Consider the following 26,118-nt stretch of genomic DNA (forward strand, 5'->3'; position numbering starts at 1 on the left):
AAATGAACATTCTTATGAAAGTCTTTTTCCGATTTCTTTTAATTTCTTTATTTTATTTGTCAAGGTCTACATGCCATTCAGTGATGTCTACATTTCTTCGTTCAAGAACGACATTGAATACAAACAGCTGCTCATTCAAACTGCAATGTCTCTTCAGACGAATAAATTCATACAGGTAAGCAAAGGAAGAATAAAACGACTGTAACGCACATAGCAGCCGCGGGAGTGATTGGGTGTGCCTGTGGCTTTTAAAGCTCAAGCAGGCACACCCAGCATAATCATAAAACAGCGTGTGAGTCGCATAGCTTTCCATAGTGCAATGAACATAAAGAGTGCACAACAAAAAAGACCATTGGTGAAATATAACAAAAATACAAAAGAACTTTGTGCCATACGTGCAAAATCCGGCACTATTTTACGAATTTTTGAACATGATTAACCTACATTTAAATTGTGTTCGACTTGGAGCAATTTAAGTTTGACAGTCTTTCTATAATTCTCTTGTCAACAACAATTTTCTGCAATAGTATTTGCTAATCAGGAAACATGCATCTCTGATTTAATTATCATCTGTGTGTCTTATCTAATGTCAAACTTTTGAGAATAAACTTCCCTTAAGGCTAAAGGCATTTTGAAATTGTGTACCTCGGTGTAATTGTTGACCTTCCCTCTCTCCTCACAGCCTCTACTGGCCCGTAAAAATGAACTTGACAAATTGAGGAAAGACATCAAGGAGCAGTGGCAGAGAGAGCAAAAAAAAATGGTATGTAATGCCCACAACCAGATACACGCTATTAGCTTTGATATCAATGCGGCTGTTGGCACATTTTACTGTGTCGTTTCACATACAAGGTTTATGAACCAAAAAGGCATGTCAGATTATATTTATGATAACCATTGCGCACTTGTGTCACATTTTATCACATGGGTTTTTTGTGGTTCATTTCTGTGGTTTTGGCAGCAAGAGGCAGATGCAACCTTGCGTAAGGCACGAGTGCTGAAGGCCCAGAGGAGAGAGGAGTACCAGAAAGCCCACTCATCCACCAACCGCTCCCAGGAGGAGCAGTCTAATGCTGGTAACAAACAGCTGGAGAAGAAGAGGAAGCTAGAGGAGGAGGCTCTGCAGAAGGTAGATGAGGGAGAAGATATGGGGAAATAATTTATATGATGCATTTGAATGATTTTTAAACATTTTCAGCTTACTCGCTTGATGGGTGACGTTTACCACACTAGGACAATTCATATTGGCATGTGGTTCTGTCACCTTGTTGTCAAAATTGGTCTATATTGAAGTGCACAGCAGTTGAATTCCTGCACACTCATTGTGCTTATTGGCCTTGAAGCATTTCATCCACATCCTCACGCTTTTGTTGTCACTGTTGTGGTCAGGCGGAGGAGGCCCAGGACCAGTACCAGAGCTGTATGGCTGACGCAGGCGTCAGGAGAATGGATCTGGCCAACGCCAAGAGCACCATCCTCACACAAATCCGAGAAATGGTCTTCCAGTGTGACCTCACACTAAAAGCTGTGAGTGGAAAGTACATAATACTAGCAGTCAGCTAAGCCAGTGAACTGAGAGAAGAAACTCGGTTGTCTAATAACGTATACTTTTTTTTGTCTGGATATCTTATATGTATAGTGCATGAGAAATAATAAACAAATGAGTAGCTCACAAAAACACTTACGTTTCAGTTTAATTGAACTCTAACTCTAACCAGCACCACTGAATCTACTTTACTATGTTGCTGCTGGTAGTGAAACGTTTGTTTGGCTTCCAATGTTTTTTAGATTGCTTGAATTTTTGAGATTGTATAGAAGGTCAAGTAAAAAAATGTGCTTGGATAAGCCAAGTTCAAGGCATTTATCGGCTGAAAAAAAGCCCATACAACTGCTATCGTGAACCAAGCTATTTGACATGCACTGTACGCAGTTTTAAGATTTGAGTGGTTAATACACAGAATTAATTATTAAGCATAACAGATTTCAGAAATCTGTTAGGCATTAAAGGTTAGCACAGAATAATTAATTGTTTGAATTGAATGGAAACATTGAACATGAAAGAAGGATTGTTTGCCTGCATGTGTGTATTCTATCTATTTACAATCACTTGAGTACTCATTTGCCTTTTATAATTCCCTCACTCAGTGAGTCACTCACTCACTCACTTGACTAAAATGATCTGTCACTCTTCAGGTGACGGTGAACTGGTTTCAGATGCAGCAGGCGCAGACTGTGTCACTCCCCTCTCACTACCAGGCCCTGAGCGAGAGTGCCAAGTTTTACGAACCGGGTGAATGCTACGCTGAGTTTGTCCGGAATCTGCCCAAAAATCTGCCGAAAGAACGTGTGCACTTAGACTCCACCTCCTCTGACAATACCAGGTATTAAATACTGTAGATGCACACTAAGATTCTGAAAATGGTCCCTGTATTAAAAAAAACTGCTTAATAGACCCTTTATTAATCGTACACTGTAGTTTAAAACACAGTAATTACAGGGCAGATTGTTGCACATGAAACCATTACAACAATGTTAAATGAGCCTTGCTAAAACTATATTTGCAGGATTTACTGTCAGTTTTAGAGGTGAATGTTTAACAAAAAATTCTCAAGTAACTCCATCCCAGTTAGAAGTTGTTTATAGTCTAGTTTTTGTTTCAGTAAAGGTATCAGTGAGTCAGAAGCGAGTTAGAGGGAGATTTGAGGAGACAGAATGCATGTTGAATTTGTTGCTCTTCCTCAGGAAATATCTGTGGCGTAGGCTGAATGCAGCAGGGGAGATAGTAAGCGTGAGAGTTTGGCTCTGGGTTAGAGCTGTCCCTCAGACTTTACTTAGATTATTAAAGCAGTTTGTACTATGTGCTATGCTTCTTGCATTTGGCAAGCCACACACATGCACGAGCACATCACCACGAAGGAAAAAAGCAAAGTTTCACTTTCTTAGTTAAAGATTATTGTTGAAAAGATAAATTATCATTGTGAAGCTGCTGGCGTGTTTGTTTAACATAACACATGTTGCAGCGGCTGGGCGAAATTCAGTTTCTGTTCCTAATCTTTTTTTGTCTGAGTTGTACCAAAAGCACCACAACTTCCATTCCTGGAAGTTCTTTGAAATTACTCATAATAAATAAAGTGGACTTTGTTTGTTGGGTCTGTAATGGAAAAACCTACACCCTAATACATGGCATGTTTTATTTCTAATGAAATGAGTTGACTAGCTAAATACAGCAAAGATCATACAGATGAGTTGTGAAGAGGTTATGTAACGCTCTGTCAAGTATATCCTCGCTTACTCATTCTACTCTTCTCCAAGTTTGGTGCTTGGAGTATTGAGTTTTAGATGCCAGAAAGAGTAAACATCTTGGCGCCTGGTAAATATTGGTTGAGTTACTGGTCAATAATCTTGTCAACCTCCACAGAGAGCACAGTGTTAATTATGAAAACAGGATAATATTAATCTTCATCACATGTAACCTTAAATGCTGACTTTCTTTCCCCAGGTTCGTGTTCAACAAGAGGTCAGTGGGCAGCACTCATTCCTCCCATGGCAACCTGTCTCAGGCATCCATCACCTCCGGTGACGTGTTGAGTGGAGACGAAGTGGACAGCCCCCTACACCGGCCCACAAAGATCAGAGAGCAGAGGTCCAACAGCAGCACGGACATACAAGGTGCTCACTTAGTGTTTTAGGCTTCTAATGTAAGGAATCACAAGATCCTACTTGATACCTACTTTGTTAATGCTTTTTCCCAACATGAATGTACAGTATTTTAGAAACCGTGTGATTCCCAAACCCAAAATATTTGTTGAACAGCTGAAGCTGGCAGGCGCTCTGTGGGGCCGATCAGGGACTTGCCCGGTGTTCTGAGTCATGGAAATGTTTTCATTACTAAAATCCAAACCGTTGTGTGCTGCCTACTCATCATACGTCTAGAATATCTGTGTGACCACATATCTCTGAAAATAAATTAAACCAATGCTAAGAATATCACTAAATGGGAAGCTGCCGTTCAGCTGTATTTTTTTTTGGTTATTCTGTTTGTGTGTGACTGGTGGTCTGTATGTTTTCATGCAGCGCTGAGAAGCCAGACCACGCTGAGGACCTGGGCCTCCAGTAGTCAGGGCAGCCAGGGTGGGATGTGCAGTGACTCAGAGAGTGCGGGAGGCAGCAGCGAGTCAAGGTCCATGGACTCCCCTACTGCCAGTCCAGGTAAAAGGATTTTACATTAAACTTCTCTTCTTCATTTGTAAACTGTTTTCCACAATTGCCTAGATAAAATCAAGAAATCATAATGGAAAAACACCCAAATCATATAGAAAAGAAAAAGAGAAAATCACAACAATGTTGTGCTCATAATGTATTTCTTCTTTTTATAATAGTTTTAGTGTAACTTCCTTATTGTGCACCAGAGCCACACACTCATCTGAGTGCACTTCCCTTTACAGCTGAAAGTACTTACTTGCAACACTGTGAGCTAAGCTCTGAAGGTAAATGTACACGTGTAGAAGACTATTGTTACTGCAAGATTCTGCACTGGGATATTGTCCATGTTCCAATCTGTGGTAAAACTTTATTTTTTGAATTAGTCTCTGGACATTGTTATGTACAAAGTCATGACTTGTGTGTATATATTTGCAGGTGACTTCAAACGCCGGCTGCCACGGACTCCCTCCACTGGGACTATGTCTTCTGCTGATGACTTGGATGAGAGAGAGCCGCCCTCAGACAATGGTAACGTGTGTGTGTGTTGTCTTTGTGATTGTTTTATACGTCCCCTTCTCTTCAAGCACATAGATGCTAATGTGTATACCAATTTTTAGGCCAGTGCAGACCTCATATGGTGCTTTTTTTGTGGTGGGTTTCGCTTGCAACAAATATTTTTACACTTGACAGAGCTGCTCAGATTGGGGTCATGTGAGTTTTGGCGTTCGACTAAATCTTACACTTCCTGTATCTATGCGGTCCTCTTCTAGACTAAGTATTCTGTTATCGTGATTATCAGATCGTATTTAATCTTTTCTGTTGTCTTTTTTTCCACATCATTTATGTTATAAAATGATATATACAAGGACTCGTCACTTTTTCCTCATCAGTGGCTCTGATTTTTTTAGGTCTTGCAGAAATGGTGACAGAGACGGCCAGTTCTCCGGGTCCCTTCCGAAATGCTCAGATGTCCAAAGCTTCTCAAACCCATAAGCTGAGAAAACTGCGCGCTCCGTCTAAGTGCAGAGAGTGCGACAGTTTGGTGGTTTTCCATGGAGCTGAGTGTGAGGAGGTACAGTATATATATTTCTTAGACTGAAACGTTGCCGGTTTTCAACCAACTTTGTAATGCGGTTATGCAAATGAACAACGTTCAACCTTCTTCCCCGCTGCCTGCACCCAAAGCTCCCTGCTCACCCGCCGGCAAAAAAGTCCACCGTTCATGCACATACCACCCACATTACAACGATACCAAGCCGGACGGAAAATCGACAAAGTTTCTTTTTAAGCTTTAGTAATGATAGTGGTGTTGTGTGTTTTATATTCAGAATAGATTAGCAAGAAATTAAACTTCTTGATGATGCATTATCTGGTTTAATTTGATAACAGCTCCATTGTCTCATACATTGCCGCAATTGCAAAAAAAACATACTTCCTTGTTTACTGACTGGTATTTAGTCAAAATAATAAATGTAGCAGACAAGGTCACTATGTGTTGCCAGTTGCCCGCCATGTGGTTTTTCAAGTGAAAAATATGGTGCTAAGAACCAAAACAAGAATAGACATAAAAATACAGAATCAGTTGTTTTGTTTGGAAGAAATGTTTTTGAGTAACAATCAATCGACCACTTCCTATTCTTCATTCAACTGTCTCCGTTTTGTTGCCAGTGCTCCTTGGCCTGCCATAAGAAGTGTCTCGAGACGCTTGCTATCCAGTGTGGCCATAAAAAGCTGCAAGGCCGACTACAGCTGTTTGGTATCGACTTTGCCCAAGCAGCAAAGAACAGCCCAGATGGCATCCCGTTTATCATCAAGAAGTGCACGTCTGAGATTGAAAGCAGAGCCCTCAACATCAAGGTAAACTGAATTTAATGTTTATTGTTACAACTTTTATTGCAGTATTTTTTAAAGCGATACACGTTGGAGACTTACCTTGATAACAGTTTGTCATACGTCTGTGATATGCCATGATTATATGTTACAGTAAAAATGTACCTGTCCGTGTTTTTACCTCACAGGGCATTTATCGTGTGAATGGTGCCAAATCACGCGTGGAGAAGCTTTGTCAGGCATTTGAAAATGGGAAGGACTTGGTTGAGCTCTCTGACCTTTCACCTCACGACATCAGCAATGTCCTCAAACTCTACCTGAGACAGGTGGGTGTTAAATTATTACAGAACATTGAAAAGGTTATCGAAAATGAGTGATTGACTTGTGTTAATATATAAATCGTTCTTTATTGTGGTATGCATTGTTTCACAAGTAAATTAAAAAAAAGTTCTAAAATGGCTAATTTTAACAAAGTAATCCATTTTTATTTGTACCGTAAATAAACATTGTATTCAACAAACATACATTGGACAGTTTCCAGTGCTAAAAATACAAAACAACTCCCTTTTTCCTTTTTGTGTACAGTTACCAGAGCCGTTGATCCTGTATCGATACTACAACGATATTATCGGCTTGGCCAAAGAGTGCCAGAGAGTGATTGTGGAGGAGGCTGATAAACCTAAGAGCACCCAGCCAAGAGAGATAGGGGGGGCAAGCATTCAGCTCAACCGAGTCATTTTCAAGATCAGAGACCTTCTCCGCCAGCTGCCTTCAGCCAATTACAGGACTCTGCGTTTCCTCATTGCACACCTCAACAAGTAAGGGCTTTTAACCAACACCCAAAAGCTAGTTCACTGTCTGTCGCTCTCTGCACAAATACACTGACACACAAACTTCCTCATAAGACACATGGGAAACAGAAACTTCCCTTTGGCATAGAGGAAGTACCATAAAGTACAACAAAACCCATGCTCTATTGTGACACCAATATTTTTAGAACGAGTATTCTTTGCTTCTGTCCGTTATTTATGTCATGGTTTTCTAGCATGTTTAGTATTTGGTGTTCTTAATTGAACAGAAGAAATTGCAGAGGCCTTTTAGATTATGTGATGTCAGAGAAATGCTTTTGTTTGTTAGCAGCGTCTTAAGAGAGGTTTAGACTATTGTCACTGAAGCTTTTCAGTGAAACCTGTACTTGCGTCTTACCATTGGGAAACACTGACTGGACATATTAAAAGCCTTATAAGGGGCCAATATTGATCTGCAGAATCTTGACCTATGTCTGACTTGATGTACTGTTCCTTACAAGCAAGAAAATCTCATTTCAACAATACCAGAAGCATGTCTTTCATTAGTTAAACTCATCCTCACTCTTTCCTACCACAGAGTGACGGAGCAGGCAGAGGAGAACAAGATGACCGCGAGTAACCTGGGCATTATCTTTGGCCCCACTCTGGTGAAGCCACGGCAGACAGACGCTGAGGTGTCCCTTTCCTCACTGGTAGACTACCCCTACCAGGCCCTGATGGTGGAGTTGCTGGTGCGACACTTTCAAACAGTCTTTGATGTATCACTTTTGCCCGGCTCTGACATCACCACGACTGGCCAGGCGTCCCCCAGACTCACACCCCTAGAGAAGCTGCAGCGCCTTAGCCGACATTCCACCTCCCTGGTGGACATCAAAGAGGTGAGGAAGGATTTAAGGGTGCGAGAAATGCTGCTTTCATATTGTACTTTACAGCATGCGACTATGAGCAGCCAAGTAGGAAATAAATGTAAATTCAATTTGTGGCTACACATGGAGCTGGATGAAGTCCAATGAATTGCCTCAAGTGATGTCACGGTTTCATGTCAAGTGATGTCACCTGAGTCAGTGTTTGTTGGGGCTGAAGAAATAATGGAAAAATAATGAAAAACAACACTCAGGGTTTGGAGTTTGATTGAAGCCTGCTCAATCTCTTTTTGAGGCTGCACTCGCTGCTCCTCACATAAAACACCTGAATCTCTAGACAAACTGTAAGCGGTCGAGCATTGTGGGTAATGGAGGCGGGTTTACACAAAGTAGAAGAATGTGTGGAATAAAAAATACATACATTTTAGTTCTGTAATTTAATTTAGTGTTATTATATGTAATAATGTATATTGAATTATCAAAACAATGCTAAATTCATTAATTACTATTTTGATATGTTATTCAGATATCGTAATCTCAATGTTTGTTTTGTCCTTCCAGAGTGCCAAAGTGTACAAAAGATACTCATCAGTGACCCCATCCTCGCACATCATGGATGAGCTTCAGGAGGTCCAGCCTGGAACAGACCGAAATGAGGTCTCAGCCCTGGACAGACTCAACGGGATCCAGACATCTATTGAAGGAGAAGTCCAGCGGTCGACCTTAGTGTTTGGCCGCCCCAGCACCACCAGTTCCTCCAGCACCGTTGTGGCCCCAAAGGTCCAGCTGCGCAACCAGCGCAGCAGACACGTGTCTCGACCCATCAGCATGCCGCTAGAACGCCTGCCCAACCCCGCCCAGATCAGCGAGAGGAATTACCGTAACAATGCTGCTGAAGATGACGAAAGCGCTGCTGAGCGGGACACAATCTCTGAAACTATACAGGAGATACCAGAGCCAGAAAAGGCTCGCCAAAGTGGCTCATCGAGGGTTAGCACCTACTACATCACTCCTTTCATTGACACACAGACCATGCAGAGGAGAACGTGGGACAGGAAGTACAAGCACTATGATGTTACACCAAGGACTGCTAAGATTGTGGCCAACCTGCCACCTGCCAGTTCTGGAGTACAACCTGTAAAGGCAGCAGTGCCCGTCACAACGACCAGCGCTTCTGTGGTCCCCACCACAAGTAGTGTGAGCACCGTTTTCTCCAACAGCCCCTACACAGTGTCAGTCAAGCCTGGCTGGACTTCTAAAAGGGAAAATGAAGGAGATAAGTCAGTCAGTAAGTCCAGCAGCTCACCAAACCTGCTAACGCTTAGAGCACCAAGAACTCTGCAGCCTCCCCCTGGAACGTTCTATAAGCCCCCTGTTTCCTTTAACAGCAGAGCTAGGACACTTCCAAACTGGACTACAACTGTTACAACCACCACCACCACCACCTCATCGCTCGCCCCCAGCAACTCCGCCCAGGTAGTCACCCTGTCCCCTGCCCTAACGAGCCTCCCGCAGACACGGCTCCAGACACAGGACTCCACTGACGGCGTCGTTGACCCCGGGGTCTTGACCTTCACTACCCTTTCACCCCCACAGTCCCCACCCCCGAGCAGCCCAGAAGATCTCAGCCCCAGCGAGACTAAACCCGTCTACCAAAGACTGCGACCTCGGCGGCTGCAGGAGCTCGAGCACAGAGAGGCTCATTTTGTCTGATGCCAAAAAACATATTATATCTGTAAATAGTAATGTATCTGTGCCATAGTGTAAACTGTGGAAGCTATTTTTATCATACAAGTTGAGCGTGGGAGAACATGTAGGCCTGTGAAATTAAACCGTGAAAGTGTTATAAGTACTAATATATTGTATTTTACATGTTCAAGTCAAAATGTCAACAGTGGTTGGTCTCCCAAGCATTCAAAACAAACAAATACTGTGTAAGTGTGAAGCCAACATGAAATGTGTGTTTTAATATCACAAACAAGTTTTCAACCACAAATTGACATCAGTCTGTAAAGATTAGGATCCTGTCTATCATTTTCCTGGTTTAAATTGAACCGATAAGTTCATGTACAATGTTTTGATTTGTTATGAAATTATTCTTTATTGTAATCACTCAATGCACTTAACACAAGTTCAAATTCTAATGTTGCCTTTTGAAGTAAAAACTCTGCTTAATTTTGTATTTTACTCAAAGGAATGGATGGAGGTATTTTTACCATAAGATGTTCAATTTAAAAGAGTTCAACGTTTTTGCCTTTTTAAAATTTGTTCTTTTGTTGCCTGTGATTGGTACATCTCTTCTCAGTATGTAAACCTTATGTATCTGTTTACGTTTTTTATACTCATTCCAACATACTGCATGTTCGTCGCAGTAATTTTGTCTCATCGCATTCTTGTGACTATACAGAAGAAAAATGACATGCAACCGTGATTGCTGCAAATTAAAAATGTAGTTTAAACTTTTACTTCTGTTCCAATTGAGTTGTTTTTGTTGTATTTCCGTCCAGTGCCTCAAAGAGCAATGGTGTTTGTTTACATGATGTCTGTTATTTATGTTACCGAACAAATCACTGGGCCCCTTTTTTTAAGTTGCAGCCTTTTATGTATTTCAAACATGTATTTGCAATTCGATTTGTGGCTGCAAAGGACGTATTGGAGAAAGAGGCTCATGCTGTCACTTCCAATTATTAGTTTCCTAATTATTGATTCATGACATAAAACGGCCAAATAATCCATCACAGTTTCCACAGAACCTCAGGAGACTTCTATAAATGACTTGTTTTGTCTTGCCAACCTCTAAAACACATAATCTGGAGAAAAAAGGCTTCGAACTATGGATTATTTGCCAACAAGCTTTTGCCCGTCAACTATCCCAATGTTTGTTCAGCGTGTCAGAGAACCAGGGTTATATCTCAAACTTTTTGATTTTGTATTCTGTCACCACTTTGTGTGTGTTGCGTATGCGGCCTGTGATATTTTGTCATTTTCTGTATTCCTGCCGTGGATCCAGTCAGAAAACTATACTTTAATGCATTTGGACTTTGGCGTTGTGTGCCACGGTATCCCCCAAGCTACTGTACATAAGCCACCATGTTTGTAAATGTTTAAGCCTTAAATTTCCCTCCGTTTTGGGATTAGCTAGCAGTATCTGTTGTACACACAGTTCACCGCAAGTTCAAGTGGGTTTAATGTCCAACTGTCATAGCTTCAAAATCTCCAAACCTGATTACCCATGTCGAGATGCTCAGGCGTGAGTCATTTCAGATGTACATACTCGCATGTGTCCAAGTCAAAACTCTGATTTACTTTGTAGCTGTTGAGTGACAACAATAACGGATAAATCCTGCTCATGCACAATTTGATAATTTTGGCTCCTATTGGGATGAAACCTGGGACCCCCTGTCTCCCCCCTCTCTCCACCAGCACCCCTCCTTTCCTTTCCAGCTGATATTTCCCTAATTCTGCATCAAAATGGATGACTGTTGTCTTTTTTTTTTTCTGCCTGCCCATGTTGAGCTGGGAGATTAGAGCAATCAGATTAGGAGTGCTGCTGACCTGCAGGCACAGGAGCGAGCGAGAGAGAGAGAGAGAGAGAGAGAGAGAGGGAGAGTGGGTAGCGAGGAGTCACAGAGAGCTCTTCTACCTTACTTGATGTTTTCCACTACTTCAGCTGGTTTGTGAACCTGTTTCTCTCGATGTCGTTCGACTTTTACATCATTCCATAAGAGGTAAGGAACGGCTTTGTTCTTCTGTTGACAAAATAGGACGCGTTGTCAGATCATGTAAGAGCCGACAGGTGTGTGGTTGCTAATTACTGTTTCTCCGAATGCTTCCAGGCGAACGTAATGAGAAGGTGTGATAACAGAGATCCTGGTGGATGCTTTTTAAATTGTTTACTCTGGTGTTTTTTTTTTGTATCTGTTACTTCAAAAATGCATTTCTTTACGTTTCTGTCAATCTTGTGCAAGGAAGTCTGTTTGTGTGTAATTACTGTTTGAGTAATAAGGTGATTTCGGAGAAGTCAGACATAATAATACCCTTCTCCCTTCTGTTGTAGCCTCACCGTCTTTGTCCTCTTGTTTTTCTAGACAAGTATTTATGTCCCTGCATCCTCAGTCTGCCAGTCTGAGGTAATCTATTGGACATGTCACTCTGAGCAAATTACTCTTCATGTCCCGACATTCTCTGAGCTCATCTGCACATAACTTGTTCATGTTATTGCCGTTTGAGTTGTTTTATTTTATTTTTTTTCAGTGTTCAGCGCCAAAATGAATTTGTCTTTTGGATTGAGCTTGTATGATAGAGTAGGCTCACCTGGGATTTAGCAATCACATACCAACTCGTGTTTATTTGTTGTTCCGAACGGTATTAGACTATGCATTTTAATATTTGTGATGGTGTTTTATCAACGTGTATGTCAGTGTAGAATAATCTCCTCCTTTTTGTCAACATGCCGACACAACAAACCTTAAAGCTGTTTGTGTTTCGCTCAGGAGCGTTCCAAGTGGTTTCAAAAGATGGTCGGTCCAAGCTTGTAGTCAAGACCACCTGCAGTAAATCCAAAAATCCAAGTTAATGGGGAGACCAGGTACAGTCAATTTTGAGTCAAGCTCAGGTCAAAGTCGGTGAATTTTAAGTGCAACAATGATAAACGTGTCTCATGAGAGTTTTCCATATTCCCATATGTAGATATGCCATTACGTTAAAATCATAATTTTGAAACAGGGAAAACTAACAAAACCAAAACAAACCATGGTCAAGCTTGGAAACTATTACACGTTATAATGTTTCAGAAAATGAAGCAAAAGTCAATTCAAACCCAAAGTTCAAGAGGTTTCAAGACCAGACCCAGTAACTGTAGTCCTGGGTCTTTCTGACTGCTTGTTCTCAAGACCTCCAGTAGATGGTCCGGTGTCTTTGATGGAGTTGTCTCTCTGCAGGTTTGTCACCGTCTGATGACCCCGTCCAGGGGTGAAGCTGCGGAGCAATGAAGACAGGCTCTCAAATCCGCCTGTTGCTGTGGAAAAACTGGACCCTCCGCAAGAGACAGAAGGTATTATGTTTTGGATGACCTTAGAAACCCGATTCAGCATAATACAAAACCAGTGGAGAAACAACTACAGCTTTAATATACATCAATAAAGTCCCAACATGATATATCTTCACACTGGTATTTGTTCTAGGTCTGCTGTGTCCAATTACATTGTGCAGGTAATAAAAATGTTTGTGTACACGCAGTAACTCTCACTTTACATCTTTCTGTCCAGGTCCGCTTCCTGGTTGAGATCTGCTGGCCAGTGCTGTTGTTCGTTGGTCTGGTGTGGCTGAGGAAGGCCAATCCGCTGTACCAACAACATGAATGTAAAAAGAACAACTCCTCCATATCGAGCTAGTTTGTCTACTTTTTCTTTTACGGGGAGAAAAACACATCTTTACCTTCACTGGCCCACGAGTTCACATAATTGTGATGTGTATTTCCTCAGGTCATTTCCCCAACAAGGCCATGCCTTCAGCGGGGATTCTGCCCTGGATCCAGGGCATCTTCTGCAACGTCAACAACCCCTGCTTCAGATATCCAACCAGAGGAGAGTCTCCGGGCGTTGTCTCGAACTATAATAACTCAGTGTAAGCCCAATCATAGCACCCTGCACCCTGTAAGCCTCCACAGTGCCAGAAACCTCATGAATCTGTTGTTTTTGATTGACTTATGTTTAATAGTCAATAGATTTAAAGATACTTTTTTGCTCAATTCAAACGATAATGTGATAATACAGAATTCTGATGTATATAATCGAGAATACTTAGTAATTTTTGACTAATTTGGTGCTTCTCGTGCTCTAGATTGGCCCGGTTCTATGTTGATGTCCAGGAGCTTCTGCTCAACGAGACAGAGGTCCAGCAGCTCAGTCGTCTTTGGCACGATGTGTCGTCCTTCTCCAACTTCATGGAGAACTTACGCAACAACCCATCAGTGATGTCAGGTAAAGCGCAAATGTGAGAAGTGGTTCACACAGCAGCACTTCCCTTCCCTAAAATGGCGAGTAAAAGTTAGTTGTTTTTTTTTTTTCTCTCTCTCTCTCTCTCTCTCTCTCTCTCAACACTGTAATCAGAGGAGAAAAAGAGACACAGTCAGCTGTCTTTGATTGTAGCTTTCTAGGAAAAATGTCGAAACACAATGTGGACATACTTCTCCTTTAAAAACAGTGATTTCTTAAATTTTTTATAAACTCTTTCCATACTCTCAGTGAACAATAGCAGCACTTTAACCTGTATATCTTGTTGTTTTCGGCACATCCTCTCTCTGTTGGTGTCTTGTGTTTGTCAGAGCACCGTTTTAAAACTCGTACTTGTATAGCGCTTTTCTCGTCTTCCGACCACTCAAAGCGCTTTTAACACTACATGACATCATTCACCCATTCACACACTGACGGGAGGAGCCACCATGCAAGGTGCCACATCAGTATTATCAACCTTTCATACACCGTAGGCGCAGCTACAGTTGCAATTTTAGGGTTAAGTGTTTTGCTCAAGGACACATTGACATGGGCTAGCGGAGTCGGGGCTCGAACCACCAATCCTCTGAGCCACAGTCGCCCTCTGTAGCATTTTAGCTAAATTAGTCTGTGTACATTGGCATTAATATTTCACCAATATTTGAGTTGTCAGATGTTGGATCTGGATGAACCGGTGGACGTAAACTTTATACATTTTTATTATTGTTTGAGTAACCACTAAAAGCATGTGTCCGATATATAATAGACTTATCCAGGACAGTGTGCATAATCTCTGTTTTGGCTGTTATTCTGTTGGTCATTACCATGGCGCACATTAAAAAGGTTGTTCTTGATTTCACTTCAATTCATATAAGCTAAAAAAGTGTTGGCAGGAATATGCGTATACGCGTACAGACCCACAATCCTCTCAACCCTTTCCCCCCTGAAACGTCCTGAAAATCCCTGCCAATCTTTCTTGCTGTGGATCATTTCCTCTGTGCAGTGCGCTGCTGGTCTGGTTCATGTGGTCTTTAGTGGTTCTAACCTTCCACGGTCTCCGCTGTTCCTTGTAGGCCGCGGGCTGAAGATAAACGATGTTCTGAAGGATGACGAGGTTCTGACGGCCTTCCTTCTGCGAAACGCTGGTCTCTCGGAGTCTATAGTCTACCAGCTCGTCAATGCAGAAATCCGACTAGAACAGGTGCTGTTTTGACGGGATGAATGGGAAAAGTTTACGCTTTAACGGACGGATTAGGTCAACTTGGCTTATTCTGAAACAATATGTAATAACGTCTGTGGTTTAAAATCGATATTTTGAGGTACTTGTATCAATAAATAAGGATTATTTTTGACATTTCCCACAATAAACCAAGCATTACTTTTGTTTCCATGCTCCCTAGTTTGCCTTTGGTATCCCAGACCTGCAGCTGAAAGACATCGCCTGCAGCCAGGCCCTGCTGGAGCGCTTCATCATCTTCCCCAGTCGCATGGGGCTCCACGGGGTTCGCAACGCCATGTGTGCCCTCAGCCAGCAAAAGCTGCAGAAGATAGAGGACGTCCTCTATGCTAACCTGGACTTCTTCAAAATCTTCAAACTGGTAAATTGTGCTTTGAAAAAAATGATGCTTCCGGTTGTAAAGTGGACAGTGGTCCTTTCACACATCCTTTACTCACTGGTTTTACTTGCTTTGTCGACATGGTAGTCATTTCTCTGAAGGATGCATTCGATTCAAATTGATGCACATTTATATTTATATACTAGCTCGTATTCCAGGCAGCACGACGGTGACTGTGGGATTGAGTAAGAATACACTACAGTGTGTGTGTGTGTGTGTGTTCATAGTAATGAATGAAGATGTCACCCAATGGTTTTAATCATTTTTGGACAACAATCACGCCCCACGGTACAGCGCGATAAGATATATCTGTCTTTGAACACACAGAGAAGTCATTGTTGGTTTTGGTCTTTTTAATGGAATTGGTTGAAGAAAAATATGAAACACCCCAAGACTCATCCTTCAAGGAAACAATATCACCAGGGACATTTACATTCCCCACTCACCTTCATAGAACTGTTTATCCACACTGCTCTCGCAAAATAGTATAGTAAATTTGAGACTGTGATATTGTTTCTGTCCAACAATGCAACCACACATTCTGGACCGTGGACTTCCTTATGACCGCAAATGTGTTGGAAGCTCATTGTTCTTTGTAGAGCTCCTGGTAATGCCAGGACTGCATGTGAGGTCAAGTGGCTGAGTCCAGCTTGCTCTGCCAGACCGGTTCATTCAGTCACCGGCTTCATTTTGGGACTAACACACACGCTTTGTTGACAATTATTCACAAATGTAGTGACAAAAAGCAAGAAACATAGAGAGGACGAGGACCACGAGTCACAGATCATCCTTCAATACATTACAATATATGTATTTAAATGTGTGAAGTACATCCCCTTTCACAAGTATGTTTATATTCATAAAATAGTAAAGATATTATATAAGGAGATACATCTTTAATCTGAACTTGTTTCCCCTTCACACCTTCTAATTTATTCTATATCTGTCAGGTGAGTCAGGTGATGGCTCATGGCGTTATCCCTCTTGGCCTGTTTTTCTAATGGGCTTAGCTCGACCCCGCCTTCCCTCTATGAGTTATTCTGTAAGACGGGATGCTGCTTCTTTTATAAATACATTACCAACATGTGCCTGTGTGAAGAGCGCACCTTGGTCGTAAGAGAGCCTGACTGAATCAGGGAGAGCGTGACAGGAATGCAGTGTCTTACATTCGCTCTCTTTTTGTTAAATAGACTCGAGCAGTTGAAGGATTTACATGAACGAGGCACGGTCTGGATGGATGTTGAATTGACTAAATTACTATAATCAACATTGATTGAAGATTTCATGACTGACTATCAAGTCATTTAATCAATTTTCATTCTGTATTTCTAGAATTATTTTTATTTCTCGTCTCCTTTTCGTAATATTTCATTGTTTTTGCAGTTAAACAGTACTTCCCCAGAAAAGTACTGTACTTTCACAACTGATATAAAGAAGCGTAAAGCTCCTGAAAACGTGGCGTAAAATGTTAAGTGTTGCTCTACAGCATTAAACATTTTTAGGTTTGCTACCCAACAACAGCTTCATTGGGACTGTGTAGATATGCTTTCATCATATTTGTTTGACACCTTCCATACAACCTGCCAACTGGCATCCGATTATCATTCAACGTTTTCTTGACTCTTATACCAAACTAGTCCAATACTTTGCCAGATTATCTTATCTTACTCGTTATTTTGTACTACAGTAGCATCTTAGTGGGGATCTTTGCATTTAACCCATTAGCTCTATTAAGTTTAAAGCCCATTACCTCAGTGACCTCTGCCTTGAAACAACTTGTTACGCCTCTCAACACCCTCCCTTTCTATTCCCTCGCTTTCTCTCTTTCCCTCTTTCCCCCCGCACCGCCGCCCTCCTTCCTTCGTTCATTGAAATGCAAGCGCAAGGAATGCAGGAGGAAGGATATCGCATGTGTGTGTGTGTTTGTCTTTGCGTTCGGGGTTTCCGTAGCCCTCAGCACTCCCAGCGCTCTGACCGGGCCTTTTCTAACGCCTACTGCTAATGGGTTCTCGAGATAAAAATCATTGGAGGAGGTTTAGCGGAAGCGTGTTTGAATATTGATCAACTGACACAATTCAAGTTTAATTTTTAACTATGGATACAGACGGAATCTAAAATGTGTGACAACATAGAAGGCACAATGGATAGTATGGTGTTGCTGGTTGTACTATCCTGAGTAAAGACAACGTGCAAAAGGTCATCATGGGACATCTCACAGAGGGTTGTAATACAAAAGAACAAAGAGCTATTTTTCTGTATTCATCTCTTTTTTTTTTTTAAAGCACTGAATGAATATTCCTGACTTGACTGAAACATCGTGTGACCTTGTTTGCCCAGATGCCTCAGGTTATGGACAACAGCTCCGATGGGATTGACCTGCACCTCTGGGGTCGGGTTCTTAAGGCGACGTCGGAGAAGATTCAAGTTGTAAGTGCTCCAAAGAACATCAATCCCTTTTTGCTTTGGCTCCTGCTCCTCTTTTCTGCTCCTCGGTCCTGCAGGATCAGAGGCAACAATATTTTTAGCCCTGCAGGAAACTCGTCTCTTCCGCTGCTCCCAGTTTAAGAATTGCTCACGGAGGAGGCTGAGTGATGGGCTCAACAATGTGGGGTGTGTGTGTGTGTGTGTGTGTGTGTGTGTGTGTGTGTGTGTGTGTGTGTGTGTGTGTGTGTGTGTGTGTGTGTGTGTGTGTGTGTGTGTGTGTGTGTGTGTGTGTGTGTGTGTGTGTGTGTGTTAGCAACCTTCGTGTGAACTGTACAAGCGCTCATTGTAATGTGATATGTGTGTAAGCACATGTGTATGTGTGTGCGCTGACATAGCATATCATGTTGCAAGTATCTTAACCACTGTATTTATTTCAGAATCAGCCTCATTGGCCATATGTGTTTACACATACATGGCATTTGACTCTGATTTCATGTAGCTCTTCATCCTTATATACATACACAATCTACAATAAACATGATAAATATAAAAAGTCATATAGTGAAAAGTAGTTAGATTAATATTACTAATATTAATACATGTAATATAAATCAGAACCAAATGGAACAAAAATGGAATATGATAAAAGAGAATACAGTATTTAAAGGATATATATATATATATATATATATATATATATATATATATATATATATATATATATATATATATTGTAGATTAATAGAATTGAATAGCTATTATGTAATCTATCATATTTCACAGAACAGGATAGAATAGACAGTGTAAAGACATATCTTGGTATGTGCTGTTGTCGTTACATACTAGTTTGTTAAGACGAGAGCACACACACCGCCACAGGAACAGAGACATAGTGACTGGGATTATGTTGTGTGTTTCTGCACGTTCACTGTATGTCCCAGGGGGTTGTACATCCCATCATCACCTTAGGCAGGGGGAGACAGAGAGGGGAAGGAGGGGGGGGGGGTCAAGGGAGAGAGACATTCCTCTGAGGTGACACATCCTGTAGGTGGGTCCTTTGTATCACCCTGGTGACAGAAAGGCGAGCCAAATGCTGTCATTACCCACCTCTCCTTCCTTTCAATGGTGTGTGTGTGTGTGTGTGTGTGTGTGTGTGTGTGTGTGTGTGTGTGTGATGATAAATAAGAAAAGGGTGGAAAGGGAGTAAGAGCGAAATAAATCAATTGTGTGTTTTAGCGTGTGTGTGCGTGTGCGGGTATATGTTCACTCTTAAAAGGTTGCTTTGAGGGTTGGACGTAGAAAAGGAATGAGTCATTTTAATCATTGACCTCTGAAACCACTTTGCTTCATTTAAAAGGGTAAGGGGATCGTAGACCTAGTCTAATAAAGATGAAGGCTAATGTACAAATATTACTGGAAGAATTCTACTCATTCCTCAGATTTGTGCACAAAAACAACTTAAAAAACTCAAATTATTGAGTCGCCCTTTCTTCAGAAAAGGAAATGATACATACCGGGGAGAAATGCATTTGGATCAAGCTATTTTTGGTCAATCAATTGGAGGATATTTAGTCCACGTGAGAGAGGCGTCCGTCCAACATGTTTGCTTATCTTTCAAACTATTGTTTTATCGTGATCGTTTATGCTTTGCTATTCACACAGTACAAACAAATCCGAAGGACATAAATATCCCTGACCTGTAGATAATTATCTGACAAGAGGTCAAACCGTGTGAAAGCTAATTATTTAGGCTTTATAGCAATCCTCAACATGTATTTATCCCGTTGGAGATGGGATGGTGTCCATCCCTGGTTAGCAAAGTTAATGACCAGACATGAGTCAAATAATACAAATAGTTAAGGCACTTAATAACCGAGCTGGTGTGGGAATACTGTTCATCAGACTGGGTCAAATACTTTTTTTTAGAAGAAAATGAGTTGTAATTTAAAATCTGGCAGCATCTGTTGTTGTTGGTGTTAACACATCAGGACAGTTAATAAACAGGAAGGGAAATTTCTTTTAGCGATGCTACTTGGTGCTGACTGAAATGTCTCACTGTATGGATCCTCATAATATTTGGTGAAGACATTCAGGGTCCACATGAATCTTCCTTGCAAAGGTCCTGATGAACCCATGAGCCTAAATTGTGGTTTTGTGTTGAAGGCTTATTAGTAATCATTTCATGCTAACATACTAAACTAAAATGGGCTGCACAGCTACAGATAGCCGCTAGCTAAACAGTGGTTTTCTGTTTTTTCGTTATGTTAAAACTCATAATTCTATCCGCCCCATGTACATCAGGCGTGTGACACACAGAGCATAGGATGAAGGTAGAAGGCAAACCTACTATTGATATGGACAATACAGGTACGTCAACCCTCTTTCAACTATATCTCTGACTTTTTACAGCTGATGGAACGGACGAGTTCTCAGGAGCTCCTGGTGGCGGTTTCGTCTCTGTTTCAAAACGGGGGTCCCTCCTCATTCACACAGCTGATGTCCGGTGTGTCCAGCCTCTTCTGTGGATACCCGGAGGGAGGCGGCTCCAGGGTCCTGTCCTTCAACTGGTATGAGGACAACAACTACAAGGTGTTTCTGGGGGTCAATGCAACCAAGAACCACAACTATGTCTACGACGACACTGCCAGTAAGTGAAGAGATGTCCAACTGTACAAGTCTCAATTCTGTAGCATATGTACTGTATGCGCTCAGGAAAAGAAGATCCGCCACACTTCTCTCGCTCAGCATCACAATGTACTGATCATACTAACGTTTCAGACCCTCTGAACCTCTGTCAAGAGTGTTTTACACTCCTGTTCTGCGTGCTCAGGTGGGACAATTCTTCTCTCAATAATTGACAGCAGCATGTGTACAATCTGCCACACGAAGATCCTTTTTTAAGAAAAAGCAATGAAAACAAGCCACACACCACAATACATAATTAAATGTGTTGACAGCAATATTTCCAGAAATCTGCTTTTGTGAAGATTGAAAAGCTTTCATAAGTCATTCAGAGTTGTGTTGTCATGTGCTTTGCTTTTATCTCGAGCGTACAATAAGAAGGTCTGTAAGAGTTTTCGGAGCATGGCATGCAGTGGTATGTCATCAGTCAATCCTTTGGGGGATAGTTTGCAAATTAAATATCCTGTATAGCTTTTTCTATAAAGTGGTGCAGGAGTGAGTTAGCATGTTTACACTTTGGGTTCCCTCGTCATAAAATTATTGTTTTTTTTGGTGAGAAGCCTGAAATAAGATCTGTTATCAACAGCTTCTTTCATTGAGAGTAAGTTATTGTCATATTTATTCAACAATTGGTTTCTTTGTTATATATAAATGTTCTAATGAATCCTGTGTGTGGAATCATATTTTCTCAAGAGTCAAGTGATACAATGCAATCTATCTGAATTATTAAAACAAACATTTACAAGTCTAGAAATTAACATAAAGCTGTTAGATAAGTACTGGGTAACTATTTTAGCATTCTTGGCTGTGGTGTGTAACTTAATTGATAGTATCTGAATGCGACCCAAGTCTGGAGGATAAAAGTTCAATATAATGCTTTATACCACTTACTATATCTCTATTTATTTCCATCTTCTTCTCATCTTGTTGTTTTTGTAATTGCTCTTCCATTAGCTCCCTCCTGCAACGCCTTGATGCAGACACTGGAGTCCAACCCTGTCACAAAAATTGTGTGGAATTCAGTCAAGCCCCTGCTGATGGGAAAGATCCTGTACACCCCCGACTCCCCCGCCGTCCACAAGATATTAAAGAGCGTAAGAGAGACCACCTCCAGCCCGACCCCTCACCTCTCCGTCGCTCTACTCACTTTCTCGTCCCTTCTCCATTTCTTTCACTGCCCTACGTATCTGTTTTTCTGCGTCCATTCCAAGCCCCCACCCTTCTCAGGAATTAGCTGACTACCGAGGCAGAGGAGGGTGAGGGGATTGTGGGTAAATCTGCTGCAATGTGAGGAAGGGAAGAGGAGGGGAGAATTAAACAATAAACTAAATGTGAGGGTGCCGTGATGAAAGCAAAAAATGATTTGTTTTCAGTCTGTCACATCTCATTTAGTGTTACTGACAAATTAAATCTCAAGTTTAGCGACCTCCTCCCGAGAAGAAAATGACCTAATATGAGTTTCTACTTGTTTATTACCTCTGGTGTTTGAAGATTATTGCAGTTTAGAGCTTGGATCAGGTTTCATGGATCTCACTGCTGTTAGCTGTTTGACGCTATTTTACATCAACATTCATTGACTTGATATTCGTGTGTGTGTGTGTGTGTGTGTGTGTGTGTGTGTGTGTGTGTGTGTGTGTGTGTGTGTGTGTGTGTGTGTGTGTGTGTGTGTGTGTGTGTGTGTGTGTGTGTGTGTGTGTGTGTGTGTGCGTGCGTGCGTGCGTGCGTGCGTGCGTGCGTGCGTGCGTGTGCGTGCAGGCTAACACAACATTCGAGGAGTTGGAGAGGTTGCAGAACATGGCCAAGGCCTGGAATGAGCTGGGGCCTCAACTCTGGACTTTCTTCAACAGCAGTGTACAGATGAACATGATCAGGGTAGGGATACTGCACATACAAACAGATGCAAACATTTAAACAGATTAGAAAGATAATCTGACTACCAATGTAGAATAAGCCTCACTGACCAGCGGTAGAAGCAACCAAGAGTTAACACATGGACAAAGATCACCTAGATGCAGTGGTGGGCCGTGGATTAGGTACCTTTTAACCCAACCTGCATTTCACACACCAGATGCACATAACCCTCTGTGTGAAAGGGGTCATTAATAAGGCCTGATGTTCTAGGTTCTAGGTTTGAGATCCTCGCTTCACTGACCAATCCCAGCGCATGTTAATGGTCACGCTGGCCCTGTGACCAATCGTAACATCCATAAATGCTAGCAGATATTAACGCTAGCTAACTGGCCGTTAGCGTGTTGTTTAACGCACGACTCTAGCATAGAAAAACAAATTGTGACATCCGATTGGATGAGCTATACTTAACCAGCTGTCAAGCAAGCTGTGCTGCTGGCCTGAGCTGAGGAACAGACAAGACAGGAGCGTGTCCAATGAGAAAATAAGCTAATAGGGAAAAATAATTATAATGCATGTTGTGTATTTGTGAAAAACAATTTAAATATAAAATAGATAGAACTTTCAATGATAAAAAATAAATAAAATAGTTTTGTGAACTTTGTGCCAGCATAGAAGGCTTAGCAGGCCCTGACGGCCCGCCACTGCTTAGATTGATTCATGCCAAATTCGAGCAACATATTCTTGGAAGAATCTTGTCCGCTACAGTGCTATTTAAAGGCTGCAGGCAAACTATCCAGCTTGTTGGTTGCACTTACCACGTCCAATCAAGAGTTTATCAACAGCAGCCTCCAGACAACCAGGATCCCTGCAATACTTCTCGCAAAAACATCAAGCTAACATTTTGAAATTGAATTAGTTGAAAATGAATATTGTTTATGTCTTAAAACCTAAAGGCCTTTTTCACTTTCCTTAATACATATTCAGCTAACTAAATGGCACTTCTTCCTGCATATGTAATTTGTCTATATTACACGCATTAACTCTTTTTTTCTGTCTCAATCGCTGCAGGACACGCTGAGAAACCCGACAGTGATGCACTTCATGGACAACAGTCTGGAGGACAGTAACTTCACCACCAAACACATTCTTAACTTCCTGTACAATGGTCTCGAGCAATACAGGGAGGTGGACATGCCCAACTTTGACTGGAGGAATGTTTTTAACATCTTCGATCAGATCATAGGCATGTTCAACAAGTATGGAGAGGTAAGAAGCACAATCTAGTCTGTCTGTCTGGCTGGCTGGCTGGCTGGCTGGCTGGCTATATATCTAGCTATCTAGCTTTCTATCCGTCCGCCCCACTCACTATTTCCAGTCACTATTTGCTAAATGTTGCACATTCCCAGGACGGAGTGTTCAGCCTTTTTGTCAGACCAACGCTCAGCTCTCCAGACAGGTGCATCACTCTTCCAGGTCTGCTCCCAGGAGATTGCAGCCAGGCCCCTTTGAAACAGAGCGGGCCACTTAGCACTGCTATAGAGCCGCTCTCCCGTCCTGTAGGCTGAAAGGTGGCGAGAACAAGCCTGCTGTCACCCCCCTCCTCTGCTCTCATTGTGGAGCCAGTGATAAAGTGGGGAGTAGGTGGCAGTGAGTCACCCCCCCCCTATGAGCTCAATGCGGTTTTAGTATATGGCCCCACATTGAAACAGACCTCTGCGTCTGCGAAATAAAAGAGGGCAAATCACTCTATCCATCCTTCACGCCTTCCCTCTCTCCTCTCTGGACTGATTTAAAGGGGGCAGGGCTTGCGGTTTCGGTGAGAGCGCTATCAGTGCACGCATCTCAATCTGTCCTTTGTCTCCAAGTTCAGCGTCCAGACCCCTGAGAGCCCCACAAACAAACCCAGGCGGTTTAGCCAATTAGATATAGCTGTCAGCCAGCATAAGGCCATAGGATAACTACTGCTGCAGTTAGCATTAGGTCCTCTCACTCCATCAGGGGTATGTTTCTCACAGTGAAATCCCATTGGAACATGTGTATCAGTGAGGGTCTTTCTTCTCAGCCCATCTCTGAGTGAACATTATTGTGCCGTGAATGTATGGTCCCTTTAAAGATGAATGGGAAGTGGTCTCTGCGCTTTCTTTGAGCGCTCTCAGGGTATTGTACAGTAATGTGAATGGAGCCATTAGACACGGTATACACAGGGGTGTGGGGGTTAGGGAGCGTAGTGTGTTTGTGTGTGTGTGTGTGTGTGTGTGTTTGTCGGGTGGGAGTTCACATGGCAATTATGCATGTTTCATGGGGAGAGAGAGCGTGTGTGCATGTGAGAGAGTGAAGCTAATTGTTTTTGTCTTAGGTTTGTAGGTTTATGGAGTTGTGTGTGTGTATGTGTTTAGATACATGTGTATATGTATGTGTGTGTGTGTGTGTATATATATATATATATATATATATATATGTATATATATGTATATGTATATATATGTATATGTATATATATGTATATGTATATGTATATATATGTATATGTATATGTATATATATGTATATGTATATATATGTATATGTATATATATATATATATATATATATATATATATATATATATATATATATATATATATATATATATATATATATATGTGTATATATATATATGTGTATATGTATGTGTATATAGTTTCAGAAATATAAGCCTTTTTCTACAACACCTTTTTTATTCATAATTCTTTCTAGTTTACAGAACATTAAGATAGTGTGTCAAATGTTAAGAGTATAAATAACAAGAGGTATATCAAACTACCATAACATGAAATTGAAAAATGTATGGACAAGGTACATTGACCGTGGTGTGATTAATAGTTGCAGTGTCAACAAGTATAAGTTAACAGGGTACACTAGACTAATATATGTATATTTGTATATTTGAGTCAGTAATGGTAATGGAACGATTATTATTATTACTCTAAACTGTCTCAGACTTACAATCTGACCAAGCGTTCAATGCCATCTTTCCTTGACGTGTGTAACTACAACCGACACATATTTATCCGACTTAAAAAGTGGTCGTTATGACTGCGCTACCAGTCATTCTCCAAACTACGTTAGCCATCAACATCTTCCCAACATCGAATCCACAAATCTCTTCTCCTCTGGTTATAGTGCATCCACCTGGACAAGTTTGTGGCTTACACAGACGAGTCCCAGATGACCCATCAGGCCTTGCACCTGCTGGAGGAGAACAAGTTTTGGGCCGGCGTGGTCTTCATGGACATGTATCCCTGGACCATAAGTGTACCGCCTCATGTCAAGTACAAGATCCGCATGGACATCGACGCAGTGGAGCGCACCAACAAGATCAAAGACAGGTCAGTAACAGCTGTAAAAAAAATACACCTGTAAAAAGTCAAATAGAATAATATATTAGTGTTGCAGAACAGTTTTTTATCTTCTTTTTTTACTATGCAGTCAATTAGGCTGTGATACCGGTCCCCAGTCTTTATGTAACGTAGTTTCCCAACCATTGTCTGATATCGCACAAAGATTGTGGGTATAAACATTTTATTAGCAAAGAAAATAAGGCCTTTTCTTATTATTGTTGCTGACTGGTATTCATACACAGGGGAACGATCCAACCAGTAAAGTTTAGAGTACCAAATCACCCCGACAACCCACCGTTCCCTCATTTTCTTTCACGTTGTTACTGCTGCATTAATGAGGCAATTTATACGGATTTGTCACATTCCTCGAAGGAGGAAAAGAGAAGCGTCTCCAGCTGGCCTCAGTGTGTTTTCCAGAGTCTCTTGGTGGTTCCATATTAACTCGATACCTGCCCTTTCATCCTCCC

The 26,118-nt window shown here is 41.6% G+C and overlaps 2 protein-coding genes across 5 annotated transcripts in view; both read left to right on the forward strand.

Annotated features, from left to right (window-relative positions):
* The window catches only part of LOC137781960 (rho GTPase-activating protein 29-like), a 28,144-nt gene extending 17,974 nt beyond the window's left edge, over positions 1-10,170 (forward strand). For both annotated transcript variants that reach the window (XM_068570994.1, XM_068570995.1), the window contains exons 9-22: positions 65-175; positions 683-763; positions 962-1,129; positions 1,390-1,527; positions 2,194-2,381; positions 3,500-3,669; positions 4,075-4,209; positions 4,639-4,731; positions 5,112-5,275; positions 5,872-6,060; positions 6,222-6,359; positions 6,619-6,851; positions 7,420-7,720; positions 8,267-10,170. In XM_068570994.1, the coding sequence (XP_068427095.1) occupies positions 65-175; positions 683-763; positions 962-1,129; positions 1,390-1,527; positions 2,194-2,381; positions 3,500-3,669; positions 4,075-4,209; positions 4,639-4,731; positions 5,112-5,275; positions 5,872-6,060; positions 6,222-6,359; positions 6,619-6,851; positions 7,420-7,720; positions 8,267-9,418 (3,261 nt within the window). In that variant the 3' untranslated portion in view covers positions 9,419-10,170. The remainder of the gene's footprint in view (positions 1-64; positions 176-682; positions 764-961; positions 1,130-1,389; positions 1,528-2,193; positions 2,382-3,499; positions 3,670-4,074; positions 4,210-4,638; positions 4,732-5,111; positions 5,276-5,871; positions 6,061-6,221; positions 6,360-6,618; positions 6,852-7,419; positions 7,721-8,266) is intronic.
* A 2,522-nt stretch (positions 10,171-12,692) lies between these two features.
* The window catches only part of LOC137801816 (retinal-specific phospholipid-transporting ATPase ABCA4-like), a 32,066-nt gene continuing 18,640 nt past the window's right edge, over positions 12,693-26,118 (forward strand). For all 3 annotated transcript variants that reach the window (XM_068599218.1, XM_068599199.1, XM_068599208.1), the window contains exons 1-12: positions 12,693-12,758; positions 12,973-13,066; positions 13,189-13,330; positions 13,547-13,686; positions 14,772-14,899; positions 15,099-15,296; positions 17,652-17,741; positions 20,148-20,385; positions 21,375-21,514; positions 22,176-22,292; positions 23,340-23,537; positions 25,434-25,639. In XM_068599218.1, the coding sequence (XP_068455319.1) occupies positions 12,693-12,758; positions 12,973-13,066; positions 13,189-13,330; positions 13,547-13,686; positions 14,772-14,899; positions 15,099-15,296; positions 17,652-17,741; positions 20,148-20,385; positions 21,375-21,514; positions 22,176-22,292; positions 23,340-23,537; positions 25,434-25,639 (1,757 nt within the window). The remainder of the gene's footprint in view (positions 12,759-12,972; positions 13,067-13,188; positions 13,331-13,546; positions 13,687-14,771; positions 14,900-15,098; positions 15,297-17,651; positions 17,742-20,147; positions 20,386-21,374; positions 21,515-22,175; positions 22,293-23,339; positions 23,538-25,433; positions 25,640-26,118) is intronic.

Source organism: Clinocottus analis, unplaced genomic scaffold (assembly GCF_023055335.1).
Source record: "Clinocottus analis isolate CAN_PGR_092001 unplaced genomic scaffold, fCliAna1.0.p SCAF_11, whole genome shotgun sequence".
NCBI classification, from domain to species: domain Eukaryota; kingdom Metazoa; phylum Chordata; class Actinopteri; order Perciformes; family Cottidae; genus Clinocottus; species Clinocottus analis.